This window comes from Triticum urartu, chromosome 2A (assembly GCF_056163025.1).
Source record: "Triticum urartu cultivar PI428250 chromosome 2A, HENAU_Tu73, whole genome shotgun sequence".
NCBI classification, from domain to species: Eukaryota; Viridiplantae; Streptophyta; class Magnoliopsida; order Poales; family Poaceae; genus Triticum; species Triticum urartu.
The window spans coordinates 523,354,468-523,376,297 of NC_141874.1; the positions used below are offsets into that span (position 1 = coordinate 523,354,468).

The following is a 21,830-nucleotide window of genomic DNA, read 5'->3' on the forward strand; positions in this document are numbered from 1 at the left end:
GCATAACAACAAAATCAAGACAAGGACTTAGAGAAATTCTAAGTCCCTGAAATCAGCATTACCGATTACGCTACTTTGCATGCTCGTGCTAGTCACCACAAATATCATGAAAATACATGGCATACACCCCTGTAAAGATGGCATGGCATATTACAAAACACATGTAGAGCTCAGGATCATAGCATGCACACATTAATTATGGCAAAAATGACAAAATGGCATTTGCTGAAACAGATCTAACAAAATCCTTACATAGCCCTCTTCCAACGACATTTCAGGCATCAAGATGAGCTCAAATGAAAATGATGCAATGAGATTAAATGATGTACTCGTCGTGACGAACATTTTGATATGCTACACGCATGAATTGGAGCCACGGTGAGGGAGTTATGGAGTTATGATGCAATGAAAAATGCCAAAAGATTAGGGTTCGGAGGGAAAAGTCAACCGAGTGGAATCTCCAGATCCAGATCTGGATCACACGCGGACCGATGTGCTCGCCGAGAAGTCGCCGGAAACGAAGATGGTGGTGGTCGGAGCTGCACCAGCTCGCCGGAGAGGAGGGCTCGCCGGCCGAAGCTCACGCCGGAGCTCGCCGGAGAGGAGGCCGGAATGGAGGCGCGGTGGAGGAGGAGGCCCGTGGCGGTGGGGCGCCTGGCGGCGGCGGCGGGGCCACGCCGGCGAAGGGCGGTGCCGGCGGGAAGGAGGCGAGGCGCGCTGGCGAGCAGCGGTGGCCGGCGGGAGAGGAGTCGTGGCGCGGCGCTCTCCTCGGGTGGCGGTGGCGACATTTGGGCCCCGCGGGCCCGATCCGGGCCGCGCGGGCCGGCGGCGGGGCTGAGGAGAGAGAGGCGGCGGTGGGACAGGTGGCGATCTCCGATTCGCCCGGGGCGGCGGCGCGGTGACGTGGTGTGCTCCGGTAGGCCGGAGTGAGGTGGCGGTGGCGGCGGACATGTCCGGCCGGTGGTGGGGAGTTTTGTCCGGCGGCGCGAGGAGCGGGGCTAGGGTTTCATCTGCGCAAAAAATTCGGGAGGCACGCATATATATAGGTAGAGGGAGCTAGGAGAGTCCAAATAAGGTGTGGTTTGCGGCCACGCGATTATGATCGAACGACCGAGATGATGGAGGAGGTTTAGGTGGGTTTTGGGCCACTTTGGAGGGGTGTTGGGCTGCAACACACACGAGGCCTTTTCGGTCCCTCAGTTAACCGTTGGAGTATCAAACGAAGTCCAAATGGCACGAAACTTGACAGGCGGTCTACCGGTAGTAAACCAAGGCCGCATGACAAGTCTTGGTCCAATCCGAAAACGTTTAACACCCGCACACGAAAAGAGGTAGAAAGGACCACCGGAGGATATAGGAGCGCCGGATTGCAAAATGGACAACGGGGAAAATGCTCGGATGCATGAGACGAACATGAATGCAAATGAAATGCACATGATGACATGATATGCAAAGCGTGACACACAAGCAATGACAAGGCAACAACAGCGAATAACTGAAGGACACCTGGCACATCGGTCTCGGGGCGTTACATGGAGAATCCCACATACCCCGAGTCCTACTTTCGCGCCGTTTTAGGATGAGCATCGAGTTGTTCAAACACATTGTGGAGAAACCGGTGGGCCATGATCGGTTTTTCAGCAAAGGAGGAATGCCGCTGGAAGACTCGAGCATAGCACCTCTCAAAAGGTGACCGCCGCTTTGTGTATGTTGGCATACGGTATTCCGGCGGATCTAGTTGATGATCACTTGGGCATAGGTGAGTGTCAAGCCATCATGTGTGTCAAGCGCTTCACAATTGGAATTATGCAAGTGTTTGGTCCGAAGACGCCGCAAGGCTTTTGGAGATGAACCAAGCTTGCGTGTTCTATGTATGCTTGGCTCAATAGATTGAATGCATTGGAGTTGAAAGAACTGTCCTAAGGCATGGCATGAACAATTCCACGGTCAGAAAAAGGGTTCCACTATAATCCTTAAAGCGGTGGCCGATCGGGAGACTTGGATTTGAAATATATATTTTTGAATGCCAGGATCTTTGAATGACATCAATGTTGTTCAACGGTCACCACTCATGAATAGGATTGCAAATGGTGAGATGCCACCGTTGCAGTTTGTAGCAAATGGCCATACATACAACTATGGCTACTATCTTACGGATGACATCTACCCAAGGCGGCAAATATTTGTGAAGCCGTTGACGACACCGCAAGTTAAGAAAAATCTTGATTTCCACAATGCTCAAGCGGCGGCTAGGAAAGATACAGAGAGAGCTTTTGGGATTTTGCAAGCCCAATTTGCTATCGTGAGAGGACCGACTAGATTTTAGGATCAAAAGATCCTTTGATACATCATGAATGCTTGTGTGATCATGCATAACATGATCACCGAGAACAAGCGTGGGCAAGATTTACACTATTCTCAGTATGAGTTGATGGGACACCTCGTGCGAGTGCAGAGGAGGGCTGAGAGGGTGGCTCGCTTTTGTTGCCTCCTATCATGCCATTCGATGTGCCGAAACACATGATGACCTTCAAAAGGATCTAATCGAGGAGTGATGGTCCTGGAATAGGCGACAAAACTAGTTTGATGTTGTATGTTTGTTGTATTGTTGACTATTTGTTGTATTGGCCATGAAGTATTTGTTGTATTGGTCATAACTATTTGTTGTATTGAAGATAAATTATTTGTTTGACTTGTAATAATAATTGAACTATTTATTGTTGATTTATTTTGTGTGTGTTTGATCTTTTGGTTTCACATTGAGTGAGAAATGTTGTTTGTGTTGGGCGCGCGCTGGATTTTACCGCGCCTGCCAGCGGCGAAGCTACGTATTAGTCAGTGGGGTCAGTTGACCCCACAGATTTTTAGAAAATAAGTCTAAAAACACCGTCCAGTTACTGTTCATACTGAAGAAGAAAAAAATCCAAAAAATACCATTGACCCCACAGAAACTTTAGACTGGCCTCGTCGCTGGCGCCCGCTGAAGTGCTACAGCGCCACGCTAAAATTTTGCAGCGTCTGGTGAAGCAACCTTCCTATCCGTCGCGCTAAAACGCACTTTCGGCACGGTAAAAGCGCTGTAGCGGCTCTGTTGAAGATGCTCTGAGTATTACCGACTGCCAGCTTGCGGCACTTATGATGGTCGCTGCTAGATTGGTGAAAGAAAGCATGGCGTCGACCACCTCGCCTACGCCTGCGCCTGCGCCTGGCCCATTCTCTGGAAATGAATTCCCGGAGCGCTTGGAAAGCTTGCAGTCGATGATGATCCGAAATTGGTCTGGGGAATTGATGATAATCGCGGCTGACAAACAGGTCAAGGTCGTTCACATTATACTCTATCTTGTTTGGCATTGCGATAATATCCCCAGTCTGTTGCTGTTGCTGTCTGGGCGTCCCTATCCTTTCCCGCTTCTTTTCGCTGTATCAATCCGGAAGAGGTAAAAGCACCCGAAGTACCCTAACTTGCATGGGATGTGATGTTTTAGTCCCAAACTTGCACAATGCAACTCCACCATACCCTAACTTGCATTGGATGTGATGATTTAGTCCCCGGCCTATCACAGAGTGACAAGTGACAGCCAGGTGGCTGGACAGTCATCGTTTGCACTTTTGCAAAAAACACCCTGCCGTTTTACCTAATCAACCCAAGCTACAGGAGAGCACCTGAATTAATTCTCCCTGAAATCCACTGCACGTCCAAGGATATAGTTGTTGTCCATTCAATTAACATTAGCACGACCATTCAATGAACGAGGAGCTGGGCCAAGTATACACGATTCTCACGGATAAGACTGGGACTTTGAGAGTACGTATAATGTGCAGTATAATGTACGAGAGGCTGTCAAACTCTCAGAGTACGTATGGTGAAGCGACACAGAAGCACATAAATGATTACGCTGATGCTGGCCTGAGGACACTAGTTCTTGCATACCGTCAACTTGAGGAGATCGAATACACTAAATTCGAAAGGAACTTCACAACAGCTAAGAATTCTGTCAGCGCTGATCGGGATGAGCTGATTGACGAAGCGACAGATTTGATAGAGAGGGATTTGATTCTGTTTGGAGCCGCCGCCGTTGAGGACAAGCTGCAAAAGGGGGTGAGTAAATCTTATCTTCTTTCATGCTGCAAAATGGAACAGTTCAAGACTTCTCTTTGGTTTGCGCATGCTAATTTCCCTTTTTCTAGGTACCTGACTCACTAACTGCATCGACAAACTTGCTAAGGCCGGCATCAAGATATGGGTGCTAACGGGCGACAAGACGGAGACCGCCCTCAACATCGGGTATAGCATCTCTCCTAGATGTTTTGATGCTTATAGCGATATTTGGCCAATTTTATGAACTTAAAATCAGATGCTCTTTTTCACAGATATGCCTGCAGTCTACTCAGACAAGGGATGAAACAAATAACCATCACACTGGATACACCAGATATCATTGCCTTGGAGAAAGGTGGTGACAAAGGAGCCATTAATAAGGTAGATAAAGTATTGCAGATTATAGTTACCGAGTCCTCTGTCTAGTACACTGACCAATTCTTATGTAGTTTATACTATCTATGTGTTCATTTTCGGTTCTGTAGTGCATTAAGTTTGGTAACAAATTAACTACATAACTGCCTGCATATTGATCAAACACTGGTTTGTTTCTCTTCTTTTTTGACATGGAACACTCTTATTCCATTTATGACACGGCTGAGATGCTGGTTACATAACGGGTTACATCACCAGGAAAATTTTCCAACCACAAACGCATTTCAGCATTAGCTAATCCTGCGCCCCTTGCTGCCAGTACATGTGATGGCATGTTACAGTCACGTGAGACATGGATTACACTTGTGCTAATGAATTGTGAATTGAGTTTGGCCTTGATATCTCGAAACATTTGTCCCAGTGGAGCAAAGTCATAAGAGTTGGAGGTCACTGCTTGTTGCAAGTTGAGACTGTCAGTCTCAAAAATTACCCGCCCCACGCCCAGTTGGTCAGCTAGCTGAACAACATGTGAGAGGGATATGGTTTCAGCATGTAGAGCATCAGAAACGTCATCAGCAGATCCTGCTGCCAGGAACTTAATGTCTGATTCCGAATCTATGCAAATCATACCCCACCCTCGATGGCCCAAACTTGCGTTAAATGAGGCGTCTACATTGATCTTAACACAGTCTTGTGGAGGGGTCTCCCATCTAGTTTGCGTTGATGTGTGAGCTACTTTTTTCGACGCGAAGAATTCCATCCAATCCCTGACATGGCGTCTCACAGCAAACTGAAACGCATCAACCTCCATTCCTTTCCTTCCATGATTTCCCCCATTCCGTTCAGACCACCACTGCCAGAGGCAAGCAAGTGTCAGTAATTTCTTTTCTTCCGGCAGATCAAAAAATGTCTGGAGAACTTGTTTTGGATTGGTGAATTGGACTAGCTCAGATCAGACATCATCAAGTAGCAGGGCTCTCCAGCGTTGTTTTGCTAGTTTGCATTTGAAGAATAAATGGCCTCCATCCTCAAAGTATTTCCCGCAGACTGCGCATCTAGTGTCCAGATCAACACCACTCCTATTTTATATTCATATAAGTTGGGTGGCTGTTGTGTGCAAACCTCCACAGAAAATGGTGCACTTTTGGCGGGCATCTAATCTTCCATAAAGAAGAGAACAACGATGAAAACTAGTCCTTCTTATCTGAACTTTGGCCAGCCTGCTTGCTCGCCTCCCTTTTAAGCACTACAACGTGAATCTTATATGCGGATTTGACTGAAAACAGACCCTAATTATCGAAGTTAATGCTAATGCTATCTGCAATGCAGTTTCAGTTAATTGAATGGTCGTGCTAATGTTAATTGAATGAACAACAACTATATCCTTGAAACGGACGCGAAGTGGATTTCAGGCAGAATTAATGCAGGTGCTCTCCTGTAGCGCGGGTTGATTATGAAAAACTGTAGGGTGTTTTTTGTAAAAGTGCGGGCGATGACCGAACCAGCCACCTGGCTGCCACTTGTCACGCTACGATAGGTCGGGGACTAAATCATCACATCGAGTGCAAGTTGGGGTATGATGAAGGTGCATTTTGCAAGTTTAGGACTAAAACATCACATTCCATGCAAGTTAGGGTACCTGGGTGCTTTTACCTCAATCCGGAAGCACCCATCCATCAATCATTATCTACCATCGTGACAAGGTGATCTCGCAGTAAGATCTTGCACGATGTGTCTGCCCCCCTTTGGATCCGCAGATCCACGGCAGCGTTGGCCTCTCTCTGTCTGTCTCTCTCATTTACAGCTGCATTTTCACCAGTGATCCGCGGCGCTGTCACCGAAAACGCATGAGGAGGTGCGCGCCGTGGCAGCGCCATCCAGACACAGCACATACTCCTATCTATCTACCCCAACCCCCCTGCCAAACCGATGACCCGCACGTTCCAGCTTGCACGCACGCAGACGGCTGCTCGATCGACCGGGCACCGAGTCGAGAAGCAGATGGGTGATCTGATCACGGGTTAGGCAATGCACGCGACAAGGATCGGCTTCTCTTCCCTTTGAGAACCCACGCACGCACGTAACCTGGGCGGATGCAACGGCCCCGTGATGAGGGTAGTAGGTCTTGGCTGGCGTCGACGAGGACGCATCATGCAGCATGCCCTGCCCACCCCGGCCGAGCATTAGCATCGGCAAGCAGCAGGGCAGGGCGGTGCACATGGCAGTGCAAGGCGGGCAGGGCACCTCTCCCTATCCCTATCCTCGCATTCATGGCGACAACAGTGCAACATGCCGCATGCGTGCTCCGCCCGGTAACTCGTCTATCTATCTCCTGTTGGCTCGGCTTTTTTTTTTGAAACGAATGTTGGCTCGGCTTCGTTCAGCTACGACTCCATCATCACCTCGGCTGGCCCGACTTCAATCCTCCTCTTTTTCTTTCTTTTTTGCGAGAGACTGGCCTGACATCACTCCTGCCTCTGCCTGCCAAACACACATGCACAGAACGGGGGCCGGCGCCCATGGCGGATCGGCCGGTGTGCCGTATACCAGAACTTGGGATTTCTGCAACGACTTTGCCGACTAGCTTTGCTTGCCGTTTACGAACGCGGAATTTCGGCAACCCTTGCTTTGCTTCATTGCTTCTACTCTCCGGCATTATTGGTGAGCATGGAGCAGACTCTCGACATAATCCTCCGAGAATATCGGCCGGGCACGGAATCACGGATCAATTATCGCTTCGCAGTACAAATGTACTGCTCAAGTCCACTAGTAGGTCACAAGCAAACCATGGTTTGTACTCCCAACATGATTGGAATTTGGAATTGCTATAGCACAGTCGTACCATACAGCACCAAACTTGCCTCTGCTTTGGAAGCAAAAAAAAAGGGTCTTAAAAAGAATGAAATGTAGCAATGCAATCTTCAGATTTTCAGACATCAACAAATCGCTTGAGTCGCGGTTAAAAAATTCGTTACATATAATCAATCTACTTCTCCATTGAGCAGTAGTGAGTAGTGTATATACATTAGTGCTGTTGTCTTCATGACCACAGTCACAGGGCAGCACCGTCACCAGCTAGGCTGGCTACTCCTGCCCCGCGCGCCTCACCAGCGCGGCCGGCAGGAAGGGCGCGGCGAAGCACGGCTCCACGCCGGTCCACGACGGCGGGGCGTCGGCCGTCCCCGGGGGCCCCGACAGCACCGCCACGCAGAGCTCGGCCAGGCGCCACATGGCGCTGCGGAACCATCGGAGCTTGATCCGACGCCGGAGGCCGCAAAGGCCGCGGACCCCGCCAGCCCGTGCGCCGGCACCGTCACCGCCGTTCCCGAGCCGGACGACGTGGACCTTGCGGCGCAGCCCGTGGCGCGGCAGGCGGAAGCGCGCCGGGGAACGGCGCGGCGCCACCACGCTGCACGGCGCCTCCCCCATTCTTCTCCTTCTTCTTGATTGGGCTTTTGCTTTCTTGGTTGGTGCAGGCAGAGGCAGTACAGTAGCCTCAGCTCGACCGTGGTTTCTGTTTTCCCGGCCCCTCTCGTGTTGGCGTGTGGTATATAAAGAGGGCGGGAGGAGGAGAGGGGATCAGGGGATGATGGGCTGTGCGTTTGGTGACTTGCTCTGCATGTGCATAGCTCTTGATGAAATAAAGTGTACTATATTAAGATGCTTGTTGGCAAATGCTGTTACGCTGAAATGACAATATGAACATGCATGAACGAATCTTGGGAAAAGAACATACGTGTGGGTCTCTTGGATATTGGTAATCAATTCGATTAGAATTGAGGCAGTTCAGATGTGTCTTTGAAAAGAGCTACTGATAATTGTACTGAGTTTCACCAGAAGGTGACTTTATACATACCTGCCTCTCTTTGTTTTTTTTAATTTTTTGTAATTACACACATGTCCGATTATATTGATAAGTATTACACTAGTTGGTACTAGCTCATAATTGTTGGTAGAGCCATAGAGCTGAACCATATTCTCCTAGAAAAGTTGGCTTCCTAATTGCATTTGTTCTAGCCTCATATGTTAGATTTTAGTTAAGAGTGCTTGAGGATGGCATGTAGTGTGGAATAGCCAAACGTATTTAAACTGAAAAGCCACACTTATCCAAATTAAGTAGTACTACTGTACTGTTTGTGTAGCGTACAGTTCAGGTAAAGCTCGAAGCAAACATTAATAATATCCAGAAAGCAGTACATTAGTTTTCAGTTGTCGATCAGATGCTTCATGCTTGCTCACCGTACACTTGACACGTCCAGGCAACAAGTAGTGGTTCAAACACGTTTGTCAGTACTGACCATATGCTCATGCTCACGGTAGGTGAAATGGAACAAGGGAGAAAAGAAAGAAACGAAAAAGCTGCTAAAAAAGTGTAACGGACCATGTGCATGCATTAAGTCTTTTATTTTCCTTTTGTACGACCACAACTCATTTTCTTTACTTAAGAAGAAAATATGGCTGCTTGGATGTATCAGGCTTCACCCTTTCGTGCCTCTCTGCAGAAATTAAGTAGCGTTTTGCAGTTGTAGAGGTAGTAAATATATGGACTAATGGTTCTCGGAATGTACTCTCTGTCCCGGATTACTCGTTGCAGAAATAGATAATGCGACAAATAATTCGAGGCCGAGGGAGTAGTACAGTACCGCATTCATGTCTTCTTGTGGATTTTGTATAAGCAACCAACTTATACTGTATACGTACAGCTTGAGCTCCACGGTTATTAGTCGCCATCAGCTGCGAAGACCGGAATTAAGAGGGACCGGCGGGCGATTGGAGTACAGTTGGTGACAAGACAAAATATAAAAAAAACTAACTTCCCATCAATGGCTAAAAAGGAATTAACAGCACTCACCATGACATAAAAAAGGAATTCTGAACTTGCCTAGCTGCATCGTCCCATTTGCCTTGGCGGCGTAGTGCGTGTAAACAAGGATGCTATCAGCAGAAATACTGTGAGAAAAATGTGTTGACCGGTGGCATCAACTCTCGGCAGCTCGAATCGTGGGTGCTTCCGTTTCCTTTGCTCGTTCACTCGATTTGTAAAGCAAGATGCACCAAGATCGTCCGTGTTTGTTAGGTTCTCAAAGTGTCGGTATTGAACATGCTTTATCTTATACGCACTCTTTGACATGACTGACGAACCGCTCGGTGTTAGGTGATCACTGACAGTGACCAATTTATTTATGACAAGCACGCGATAGTAGGACGGCAAAAGTGGCTCATGTGAAGAAGTTGCGCACGAGGCCATGGACCGTAGCTGGTACGTATGTGTATTCCAATACCATAGCCCACAACAACCGAGCGAGCGACATGTGGATAAGGTGAAGCACCCGATGGCGCAATCAGCTTAGGGCATTTCTAATCGATCTCCTAAAAGGTAGAGGACATAAAGTTCCCTAACGGTGACCGCACGTAGCCGATCTTCTATAATTAGTGGAGTAAAAATAAAAGGGCTTATTCCATCTATGCCCCCAATTCCTTAGTTGTGCTCAGTTTTTCCCACGCTTTAAACTTTTGCTCACTTTTCTCCATTCCCTTAACTAAAACTCTCACAAATATTCATAACAGACGTTTGCCGTCTTGGCCGTTAACTGACTTGTAGGGCCACGTTGGACTCTGTTGACTGTGGCTGTGGCTTCGCTGGTTGGGCCGTGTTTGTGTTCATAGGACGGGCCCGTTAGTTTGTTGGTAATAAATTAGAAAAGCCTGCTATCGATGGATGCAGCCTGCTATGCATGCCCGGCTTTGGCATCGATGTAGCCTGCTATGCATGCGAACACCGCCACGCACGCATCTAGTGATCTAAACCTAATCGCATGCATGCACGCCGACACGCACGCATCGATCCGTGCCGCACGGTTGCTGGTGGATTCAGTCGCTCCGCAGCGTCGTTTCACACGTCACAGGCATACGTGCCGGTGGCAGAAGGGGCAGGCTGCACGCACGGTCGCGTCCATATGTCGAGGCATTGGTTCACGCCGCAGGCTGCACGCACGCTCGTGAATGGGAGGCAGGCAGCCGCCAACGCAGAGCACACAGAAGGGGAGGCAGGCAGCCGCCAACGTAGAGCACGCAAAGCATGCTCGCATCGATTCACGTTCACACATTGATGATCGCATCGGTTCACGCACGCACTGAGTCACGATCTACGCCGGCCGTTTGCGCGTGTACCACTTCATCTTCCCCGGCTATTTAAACTGCCCTCCATTGCCTCTTCTTCTACAGATCCATCTGCGCCTCCAACTTCTTCTCTTCTTCCCCCAAAAGCCAAAGCCGTTCCACTCAGCGAAGCGAGCAAGATGCAGTACAACGGGCCAACGTTCCAAGCACCGCCCACCGTGCCGGAACGGCGGTACCCCGCCAACGTCGTCGTCGAGGAATCCCTCCGCGTGTGGGCGTTCTCCCGCTGGAGGGGAAGCACTGAGCTTGCACGGGGGTTCCTCCGTGCAGGCTTCCACCACCTCCCGGCGGGCTCGCCGCCCATGTTCAACCTCGTGGAGCAGCTTCCCCACGCCAACGCTCCAGTGGTAGGGCTCGTCGTCCACTTCACCAACAGGTTCGATGCCTACTACCTGCTCGGCAAGGTGTATTGGTGTGGGTGCGAGTTCATCGCATTCACGACCTATAACATCTTCACCAACTTCGAGAGCATCTTCCCCGCTCGCAATCACATGCACAGCCTCCCGTACTACCTCGGCGACAACGGCCTTGAGGAGGAGGAGTACTGAAGCCGGCGGCGAAGAAGACGGTGTTGCCCTAGCTACCCTATCTATCTACTATGTAGTGTGAGTTTGGTGTGTGTGTTGCCCGAGCTATCTATGTAAGGTTAAACTATTATCTATCGGTGTCTATGTAAGAACTTATGTTGCCCTAGCAACCCTATCTAAGTTAAGTTATGTGTGTTATATTAATGCTTTGTTATGTTTGTATTTTGTTTGTCCCAAGTTTAGACACGGCTAATTGGCGTGGGAAAAATTAACCAAACAAACTAAAAATGATGTGTTTATAGATGCCTTCTAAAAATAAGAACATATTGTATATTTGTACACGGCTTTGGTTTGAGAGCTCTGTATTTTTTAGGTATTCAAAGAATACTTTGGTTTTCAGAAATATTGAAGTATCAAATACTTTGAGATATTTGGCTTTAGTCAAAAGTGTAGTTTTAACTACACTATGTTTGAAGTATATAAAAAAGAGGGTTAGACCTCTTTTTCTAACCATGAAGTATTGGTTCGCTAGGCATAATAATACTGCGGTTTGCAAATACTTTGATTCTAAAAAATGAAGGGACCCATAAAGGAAAGCCAAAAAAATTCCTCAATGAGACAGAAGAGATTGGGCAATCAAATTAATGAAAAAAGCAATCAGAAACAAAAAAGAACAAAGCAATCCTTCCTAAACAAAAAAAGAAACATCGCTTGTTTCTGGGCTTCTTTTTGGGCCAGCGAACTAGGTTTTTTTAGCAGAACTGACGAACTCGAGGACAAAAGTTTGGCAAGTGCGAGAGAGAAGAGATGAACTTGATGTATATTCCTTGTGCTGCTCAAGTACTACTTACTGTCATCTGACGAGCTATGGTATGATCCAATACTCGAGGTTATTAGCTAACAAAATAATCCTATCACTGAACTGGTAGTTGTTTTCTGCCGAAACTGAAAGTGTCGAAACTTAACAGTAAACTGCATACATTCAGTGATCCACTAAACAGAGTTGCATTTGAGATAAACAGACTTGGATTCCTAAACAGTGGCAACAACAGTAGACAAACATCTCTAACGAGAGATGGCCATCAAGTAAAAAAATTCCTAGAGCAAGTATTCCTAAAGCTATCAGATTGGATAGCTTCTTCAACTCAATTAGCTTCTTGAAGTTCTTGTTCATCTTCTTCAATTCCGTCTTCAGTTCGACATCTACCACCATCGGGTATTCCGGACGCGCTACTGCTGCCGGAGCGACACTGTCATGGGGCAGATTGGACTCGCGGATTGCATTCCCCCTCGAATCCAGCAAGCCCGACCCTTGAAGCCTCTGGATGTAATCGTCCATCCACTCGAAATGGTGGCATTTCTTCACGATCTGAAAACGAAATCATGTAACCTAAATCCAAACCTGACAGATTTTTTGAGAAATTAGAGATAAAGGATGCGAGGAAAACTTAGATCTAACCTGCCCCTCCGGCTTGCTCTCGCATTTGACGAACTCGCGCCCAAAGTTCCCATTCTTCTTCTCCTTCGAAGTCAACCGCTTCAGTGGCGCAGTCCGTGGGCAGTCAGTGCATCGAGTCATCGGCACTGGACCATACACCGGCCACGTGGAACGGGGGGCTTACGAGGAGGTCGACATATCGCCCGAGAGGAAGAAACAGAGGAATTGCTCGAGAGGAAGAAGAACGAGAAGATGGGGAAAGAAACAGAGGAATTGCTCCATCTGCTCGACGCCTTTGTCTGTCAGATGGAGAAGAGGAGAAGGGGAAGCTATATTGATGATTTGCCACATTGTATTTTGCAGTTTCAATTTTTGAACCAACTCTTAACACTGACATGTGGTGGTCATGTGCGAAAAATACAATTTCATATGTAAAGTGGGGCAGATCGTAAAAAACCCGAGAAGGACAGTGCAATAGCCAATCAGGATGCATCACGCGGATTGCGCATGCCTGCCCCACATCTGACGGGTGGTGTTTGGCGCTTGGTAGGATCCGACGGCGCACGTTCGACGCTAGGGTTTGGAGCATTTCTGCGGGGTTATGAGCGAGTCAACGGGGTTATTAGGGTTTGACCAGATTTCAAATGGCCATAACTAAATTAGAAAAAATCGCAAAAATATAAAACAAACGTAGTTCGTCTGTTTATGAGACCTAGTTACCATAAAAAATATAAACTCAGTATAGGGGCATTTTTTTGAAAAATCATTTTTTGAAGTGATCTGTCGAAATCAAGTTCAAATGTTTTTAAAAAAATTCAAAAAAAACCAAAATGTTGTAATTCTTGCGCACATAGCCGTCATATGTGACAAGGTTATGAGAAAAAAATATAAACTTGGTGTAGGTCATTTTCATGAAAAAAGTCTTCACACAAATGAGCTATCACCTATGAACATTTTCAGAGTTCGTAGAATAGGGAGAGAGGGTTTAGGGTTTGAAAAAAAATCAAAATAATTAAAAAAATCAGAAAAATCTCCATAGCTTCATTTTGGAGTGAGTAAGAAGGATCTGAACTTACTTTTTCATTTTCATATCTAAAACGTGTTATTTGACGGTTTTGAATTAAAAGCATATTTTTTTCAAAAAAATGTAGTAATATGAATATTAATCAATAAATAGTGAGACTTCGTTTTTACCCTATATATATGGAACAAGTGTTAATAAAAATATATATGCCTCATTTAGGCAAGGTCAAAAAAAACTTGATTTCAAATAGGGCTGTTTACCCTAGTTTTCGAGCTCGTTTCTAGCACATTTCTCATTCGGACTATTCACCTACGAATATTGGACTTCAAATGCTCGATCAAATACACCGCACAGAGCAATGAACCTCCAATGTTCAACTTCAACTTTGACTCGAATCCAAATTTTGGCCCAAATTCAAATATTGATTTAAATTCAAATTTTGATGGAAATTTGAATTCTGACTCAAATAAGAAACCAAAGTAGAAGCAACATTATTACAACTGATAAGTTATCACAGTAGCTCAAATCTACCAAGTTTTAAGATGCCAACATCTTAATACAAATCTACCAAGTTTTAAGCGATCCACTCGCCCTCAAATTGACAACACAAATATTTCCCAACAACTTAATTCAAAATTTCGACTTGCTCCTTGTGTTTGCAGCTGGCTTCACCGTCTTGCTCCTGGTTTCCCTAGTTGAGATGCTCTTTTCTTTCAGACTCTTGTTCCTTTTGATCTTGGGATTTACTTGGGGTTTTTCTCGTGGAGGTGCTGATGGAGTAGTTGCACTCGCCGAGCACTTGACGACCATTTGACGGTCATCTATGGGTTCAGTAATCTTTAAAGGCACAATTGGAAAAATTACGCCCTCCTCTTCCTCTCTTATAGATTCAAAACCATCAAAGGCCATGGTTTCAAAATCTTCTGCTTCTTCATCTCTTGGCCTTTTCTCCCTAGAGCTGGTAAATAAAATTATAAGCCATAGGCAAAAAAGAGAACAAATGCAAACAAAAGGGTAGCTGCATTCTACAAAGGGTGCAAACACGTACCAAGATGCTTCATTTGCTGCTGCATTCTCCACTGCTTCATTTGCTGCTGCATTCTCCACTGCATCTTCAGTCTCCATTGCTGCTGCATTCTCCTCAGCATTGGCTGCTGTCCATCTTTCCTCCTCTCCAAATGATGCATCCACTGCATTGGTACAAAGCCTAGCAATATGCCCCAGAACTCCACATTTTTTGCAAGCACGCTTCTTTGGTAGACGACCCTCCTCACCTGCTCTAATCCTCTGGTTCCTTGGTCTTCCTGGTAGTCTAGTAATGACAGGAGCGTGGAGTTTGAACCCTGGATCTACTATGTTCCATTGATCTTTCCCCAATAGTGCAGGCACATTGTCAGCATAAGCAGCCATAAATTTGGCAACAGAGAAATACTCAGAGCAATATTGATCAACTTCACCATCTGCAGCCCCGATAACGGTCATCAGATGTAGGGCATGTATGCATGGCTTCCCACGGATCTTCCATTGCCTACAGGTACATTCTCTAGTACTTAGGGTCACAGGATACCTCCATACCCTATTTTTAGTGTCAGTATAGGTAACCTCTCCCTCATATGTACCAGATCGAATACATTTCATCTTTAGTCCTCTTGCCTTCAAGTGCAATGCCTTAATCAGTGATGGGAGAATTTGATGACCAACATATTGTGTTTCTGCAATTCTTTTGCGAAGAGCCATCTTTATCATGATCATTTGCCTCATCTTGTCAAATGCTTGCCACAACAAGAGCCCTTTCACTGACTTGAACTTTGAATTGAAGCATTCTGCAAGGTTACTGGTCACATAATCTACTTTGCAGATTTCGTTTAATTTGCTTCTTGACCACACCTTGCCATGATGTGCATCCATGTACTCCTTCACAAGAGGATTTTGAGCATACAACACTCTCAAATGGTGTTCATGCTTCCTTTTGCTGCATGTGTATGATGCTGGCCATAAGTTCTCATCATAAACTTTACCTTTGAACTTCTTTTTGAAATTATGCGCTAGGTGTCGCATACATTCCCTATGCTCCACTCCAGGGAATAAAATTTCCACTGCACTCTCTAAACCCTTGCAAGCATCTGTGTGTATAGCTAAACCTGGGGGTGTGCCTATAATGTTGCGCAACTGCTGCAGAAACCAGACCCAACTTTCCTCAGACTCTGCCTCCACCACACCAAATGCAACTGGGAATAGCCAGTTGTGTCCATCAACTGCAGAAGCTGCTACTAGCGGTCCTCTCCATCTTCCAGTCAAATGCGTAGCATCTGCAGCCAAATAGGGTCTGCAACCATCTAGAAACCCCTGCCAGCAAGCCTTGAAACAAACAAAAGCCCTTCTGAAGCACTCCTTCTGAAATGACTTTCCTTTTATTTTGAATGGAACTGTATGCTTGTCAATCTCTACAACACTCCCTGGACTTGCCATCTCCACTTCAGCTTTGAAAGTGTAAAGCAGCTGAAAACTGTCATTCCATTGACCATTAATTCTGTCAAGAGCCTTTTCCCTAGCATTGAAAATTCTCATGTAAGGAATTTCTATCTTGTACTTCTCAAAAAGCTTCCCATGGAGTGATGTTGGACCAAGTCCAGGTTCTTCTCTCAGCCAATCCAATATAGCATCTGCCACCCACCTAGTTTTTGCTAGCTTGGTTTTGGCCTTCCCCCCTCCCCCTCCAGGTGGACAGGTGTGCTTGTGTGGGTTATTCTTTATCTGAAACAAAATAAAAGGGTAAAGAACAGTTAAGAAATCTTACTCAACGATCTGAAACTAAATTACTAACTGAACTTGGATTACCTGAATATATTTGCTCTTTCTCATACGAGATGCATGCAACTTCCACCTACACCTAGGATATGGACAAAAAACTGTGAACCTTGCTGGCTCACTCCTTTTAATCTTATAGGTGTTTTCAGATATAATGCACCATGTTGTCACTGCATTCCGACAGTCCACCATTGATTGGAAAATGGTACCTACACTAAGCTCAGGTTTTTCCCTGTTCCACTCAATTGTTGTCATGTCATCACCATCGTATTCATCCTCGATTAAGCTGTCCATGTTCTCCACCTTCTCTTCATCGTCAGTGTCATCAAACCTAGCTTGGCTGATGGGCTCCTCCATATATTCATCATCCACTGCTTGCTGACTGGCTACATCGACCAGTTCAGGAAATATCATCTCGTCTTCATCATCATTTGTAGGCACTGCCTCGTCAGGTTCTGCATCTTCTTCTACACCAACTGCAGAAGGTACACGAGAAGCAGCAGCTGAATCGGAACCAGAATTGGCAGCAGGCATGTTGTGGCTCCATGAACCACTTGCTTTACTTGGTGTCGACCTACAAGGAGTGCCGGGGTGCTGGCTATTAGCACAGATATATGATGTCTGAACTCCCTTCCCCTTCGCCCGTTCTACGCGCGGCTGAAGCACATCGATTTGGAGTTTACCGAATCGGCAGCCAGCAATCCCAGCAAAAAGCAACGGCATATGATCGTCGCAAGTTAGTGGGAGAAATCTTTGCTCATCACTGCTGAAGTAATTCAGTTCAACAACATGGGCATCACTCCAGGGATAGGTGTTTCGGAGCTCAGCTCGCAAATCTTTGAAAGACATGCTGGTTTCTACCACTTTGGGATAGAAAAATGATGAAATCAAATGCGGTTTAGTACCACGCAGCACACTAGTTTCCATTCTAATCGCCAGCCGGAAAGCCAGCGCAGGATCAATCCTATTTTGCCGGGGAAGGAAACAAAGGCTTCAGTTAGCTGGGTAAAATCAAGCACAAATTCGAACAATTCAAGCAAACAGAAGTCAAATACGGCCTATAATACGACTTAGAACGTCAATTTGAGAGGAAACAATGCTTACCCAGGTTTAATCCATGAATTATCTCCCGCGGATTCGACCCAATCCTCTCCACGATCGACTGCATCCGGGCGTCCTCACTCAACATCGCCATGTAACCCCAGATGGGGGGGGCTATATCTGGCGGAGACGCGGCATCGCCGACGAACGAACGAGGGCATAGGGTGGAGGAAACAACTGCGGTGGACGCGGCAAGACGCCGACGGAGGGGGCGGGGCGGCGCTGTGCAGTGCGGCCTGTCTATATCTGTTTCAGATTCAGACAAGCTGCCCAATACGTGTCTCCTTGCGGTCCCACCCGTCAGCAAGCAACAGTCAGACGAAGACTCAGCCCCACTCGTCAGCAATTAACGGTCAATGGACGGTCAAGACGGCAAACGCCCGCTATGAGCATTTGTGAGAGTTTCAGCTAAGGAACAGGGGAAAAGTGAGCAAATGTTTGGAGCGTGGGGAAAAGTGAGCACAACTAAGGAACCAGGGGCACTAATTTAAATATCCCAAAATAAAATTATGTAGATTTTGTGCTCTAACCGCATGAACTTCAAACACTACACAATACATATCTTAAAAACATCCAAATTAAAACATGCATATCATAGCCATCATAACGTAAAGTTTTATCATCACGTTTATCAAATTAAAACATGTGAAGTTCATCCAAAAGACATCACTTCAAACACAATGTTTGACCCCAAATCACTACAAACATATCATGTATATGTTGTGGATCGAGCCACCCAATGACATGCAGCACCACCCCCTCGACCACCACCACTCAAATGAGGTCCTCGGCGAAGAAATCAACTCCAACTGTTAGGGAACGTAGCAGAAATTCAAAATTTTCCTACGTGTCACCAAGATCTATCTATGGAGAAACCAGCAACGAGGGAAAGGAGAGTGCATCTACATACCCTTGTAGATCGCTAAGCGGAAGCGTTCAAGAGAACGGGGTTGAAGGAGTCGTACTCGTCGTGATCCAAATCACCGGAGATCCTAGTGCCGAACGGACGACACCTTCGCGTTCAACACACGTACAGCCCGACAACGTCTCCCATGCCTTGATCCAGCAAGGAGAGAGGGAGAGGTTAAGGAAGACTCCATCCAGCAGCAGCACAACAGCGTGGTGGTGGTGGAGGAGCGTGGTACTCCAGCAGGGCTTCGCCAAACACCGCAAGAGACGAGGAGGGAGAGGGGTAGGGCTGCGCCAAGAAGGAGAGGAACTCATGTGTGTTGGGCAGCCCAAACCTCAAGTATATATAGGGGGAGGGGAGGGGCTGCGCCCCCAACTAGGTTTCCACCCCTAGGGATGGCGGTCAGCCTAGATCCCATCTAAGGGGGGCGGCCAAGGGGGGAGAGAGGGGGGCGCACCACTAGGTGGGCCTTAGGCCCATCTGAGCCTAGGGTTTGCCCCCTTCCACTCTCCCTTGCGCCTTGGGCCTTGGTGGAGGGGGCGCACCAGCCCACCTGGGGCTGGTCCCCTCCCACACTTGGCCCATGCAGCCCTCCGGGACTGGTGGCCCCACTTGGTGGACCCCCGGGACCCTCCCGGTGGTCCCGGTACGTTACCGATAAAACCTGAAACTTTTCCGGTGACCAAAATAGGACTTCCCATATATAAATCTTTACCTCCGAACCACTCCGGAATTCCTCGTGACGTCCGGGATCTCATCCGGGACTCCGAACAACATTCGGTAACCACGTATATCTATTCCCTATAACCCTAGCGTCATCGAACCTTAAGTGTGTAGACCCTACGGGTTCGGGAACCATGCAGACATGACCGAGACGTTCTCCGGTCAATAACCAACAGCAGGATCTGGATACCCATGTTGGTTCCTACATGTTCCACGATGATCTCATCGGATGAACCACGATGTCGAGGATTCGATCAATCCCGTATACAATTCCCTTTGTCTAGCGGTATTGTACTTGCCCGAGATTCGATCGTCGGTATCCCGGTACTTTGTTCAATCTCGTTACCGGCAAGTCTCTTTTACTCGTTCCGTAACACATCATCCCGTGATCAACTCCTTGGTCACATTGTGCACATTATGATGATGTCCTACCGAGTGGGCCCAGAGATACCTCTCCGTTTACATGGAGTGACAAATCCCAGTCTCGATTCGTGCCAACCCAACAGACACTTTCGGAGATACCTGTAGTGTACCTTTATAGTCACCCAGTTACGTTGTGACGTTTGGCACACCCAAAGTATTCCTACGGTATCCATGAGTTGCGCAATCTCATGGTCTAAGGAAATGATACTTGACATTTAGAAAAGCTTTAGCATACGAACTACACGATCTTTGTGCTAGGCTTAGGATTGGGTCTTGTCCATCACATCATTCTCCTAATGATGTGATCCCGTTATCAACGACATCCAATGTCCATGGTCAGGAAACCATAACCATCTATTGATCAACGAGCTAGTCAACTAGAGGCTTACTAGGGACATGGTGTTGTCTATGTATCCACACATGTATCTGAGTTTCCTATCAATACAATTCTAGCATGGATAATAAACGATTATCATGAACAAGGAAATATAATAATAATCAATTTATTATTGCCTCTAGGGCATATTTCCAACACAACCATCCTTTCGGCCACCACCATCAACACCATCACCGCACCGCCCCCTCGGCCACCTCGATCAACACCATCACCGCCACCACCCCCTTGGTCACCACAAACATTCCGAAGAGAGGCTTCCAAGATCTCTCCACGAGTGAGCTCCCAATACTTTCTTGCAGTTTCGTCCATTGTGTTTGGATTCATGAACATGATAACACATTCTTCGGCCTTCTTGGCATCACAAATCCTCTCCTCCTCAAGTGCAAGCCTACGCTCCTCCGCGTTCAACTTTCTATTTTCGGCCGCCAATTTGGCCTTCCATTTCTCATCCTCCAACACCCTGAGCTCATTCCGCCTTGCCATATTCTCTTCTTTGCGCTCGACCTCCAACACCTTATTGGTCTCGATCATTGCCACAAGTTCTTCTTTGTAAGTGCCACCGAATAATTTCTCTTCTTTCTTTCTTTTGCAATCTTGTTTCCCTCCGGTCTATTGTTGGCATCTTCGTCAACCTCGTCGTCATCCTCAACAGATAGGCTCAACCTTGATCTCTTTGGAGTGGTCTCTGCAATTCTTTGGATCCACTTCTCGTTTTTGCATAGCTCTTTATAGCAATGGTGCAACGTGAAGGGCTTGTGACCGAACTTGGTGTTTTTATGCTTGAATAGTTCTTGGATGTCAAGGGCATACTCCTCCACTTGCACACTGCTCGATGGCACATGATTCACTTGGTTGATGCACCCAGACCATCGATGGCATTGATCATGAATGGGGCCCCAACAATGCCCAAGAGAACCTTGCGTACAGCTTGATCACACATCGACGGAGTTGTTGTAGTGGTCGATAATTCTCTCCCAAAACATGGTTTTGGTTTGATCCATTCCGATCGTTGCATACATGAAGATCGCGCACCAAGCATCGCAAAGAGCAATATCCTCCTTTAGGTTGTCGTTTTGGGTGCGACACCTTGGCACCTTCGTGCTTGCTTCGGTTACCTCCGCAACCTCCTCTTCCTCGGCCACCACCTCTTCGGCCTCCATCTCCTCGGCCTCCTCCTCTTCCCCGGTCACCTCTTGCTCCATGTCTTGGACGACCTCCAAATGATCCCAAAACGAGTCATAGTTGAGCTCGTCAAGTCCAACGGTGGTCGAGGACTCCAAGGAGGCGAGGAATTCGACCGTGTTCATCTCCGCACTACAATAAACAAAGCAAACACTACCAACAATCACTATCGGATACCAACAAGACGCGAGGTTTTTCTTTTTACCTTGTAGGAATTTCATCGAGCACTTGGCGACCGTGATGCTTCTTGCCGGCTGAAGCCGCCGCCCGTGCCGGAGCAGTGGCCGTAGGGGCCGCCGGAGTTGCAGCACGAGGCGCCACTTTGGCCTTCTTCATCTTCTTCTTCGCGGCCGCCCCAGCGAGCGCCGGCGGCTTTCGAGCTCGTTTGGCTCCGACAGGTGCGGCGGGAGGGTGGCGGGCCGTTGCCGGAGAGGCGGTGGCCACCCTGGAGGCCATTGGAGCGGTTGGAGGAGCTTGGACGCGATGGGTTATTTTTCATCCCCAAACTCTCCTTCGGTGCGTGGGTGATTTCCGGCGACGATGGCCGGCGGGGTGAGGAAAGAGGCTGGGCTATCCATTCCGGCCAACCAGACGGTCATTGGTGGCGGCAGGGGAGGGGGGTGGGGCATGGCGGCTGCGTCGC

The 21,830-nt window shown here is 47.4% G+C and overlaps 2 protein-coding genes and 1 pseudogene across 2 annotated transcripts; all 3 read right to left on the reverse strand.

Moving 5' to 3' along the window:
* Nucleotides 1-7,364: 7,364 nt before the first annotated feature.
* LOC147985719 (uncharacterized) lies at nt 7,365-8,021 on the reverse strand. The gene has a single exon (XM_087544231.1). The coding sequence runs from the start codon at nt 7,901-7,903 to the stop codon at nt 7,559-7,561; it is 345 nt and encodes a 114-aa protein (XP_087400357.1). The 5' UTR covers nt 7,904-8,021; the 3' UTR covers nt 7,365-7,558.
* A 6,252-nt stretch (nt 8,022-14,273) lies between these two features.
* LOC147985720 (uncharacterized) lies at nt 14,274-16,238 on the reverse strand. The gene is made up of 2 exons (XM_087541716.1): nt 14,692-16,238; nt 14,274-14,601 (listed from the first exon to the last, which is right to left on the reverse strand). The coding sequence occupies exons 1-2, from the start codon at nt 16,209-16,211 to the stop codon at nt 14,274-14,276; spliced, it is 1,848 nt and encodes a 615-aa protein (XP_087397842.1). The 5' UTR covers nt 16,212-16,238.
* A 148-nt stretch (nt 16,239-16,386) lies between these two features.
* On the reverse strand, nt 16,387-21,686 carry LOC147985721 (uncharacterized; annotated as a pseudogene).
* Between the last annotated feature and the right edge of the window lie 144 nt (nt 21,687-21,830).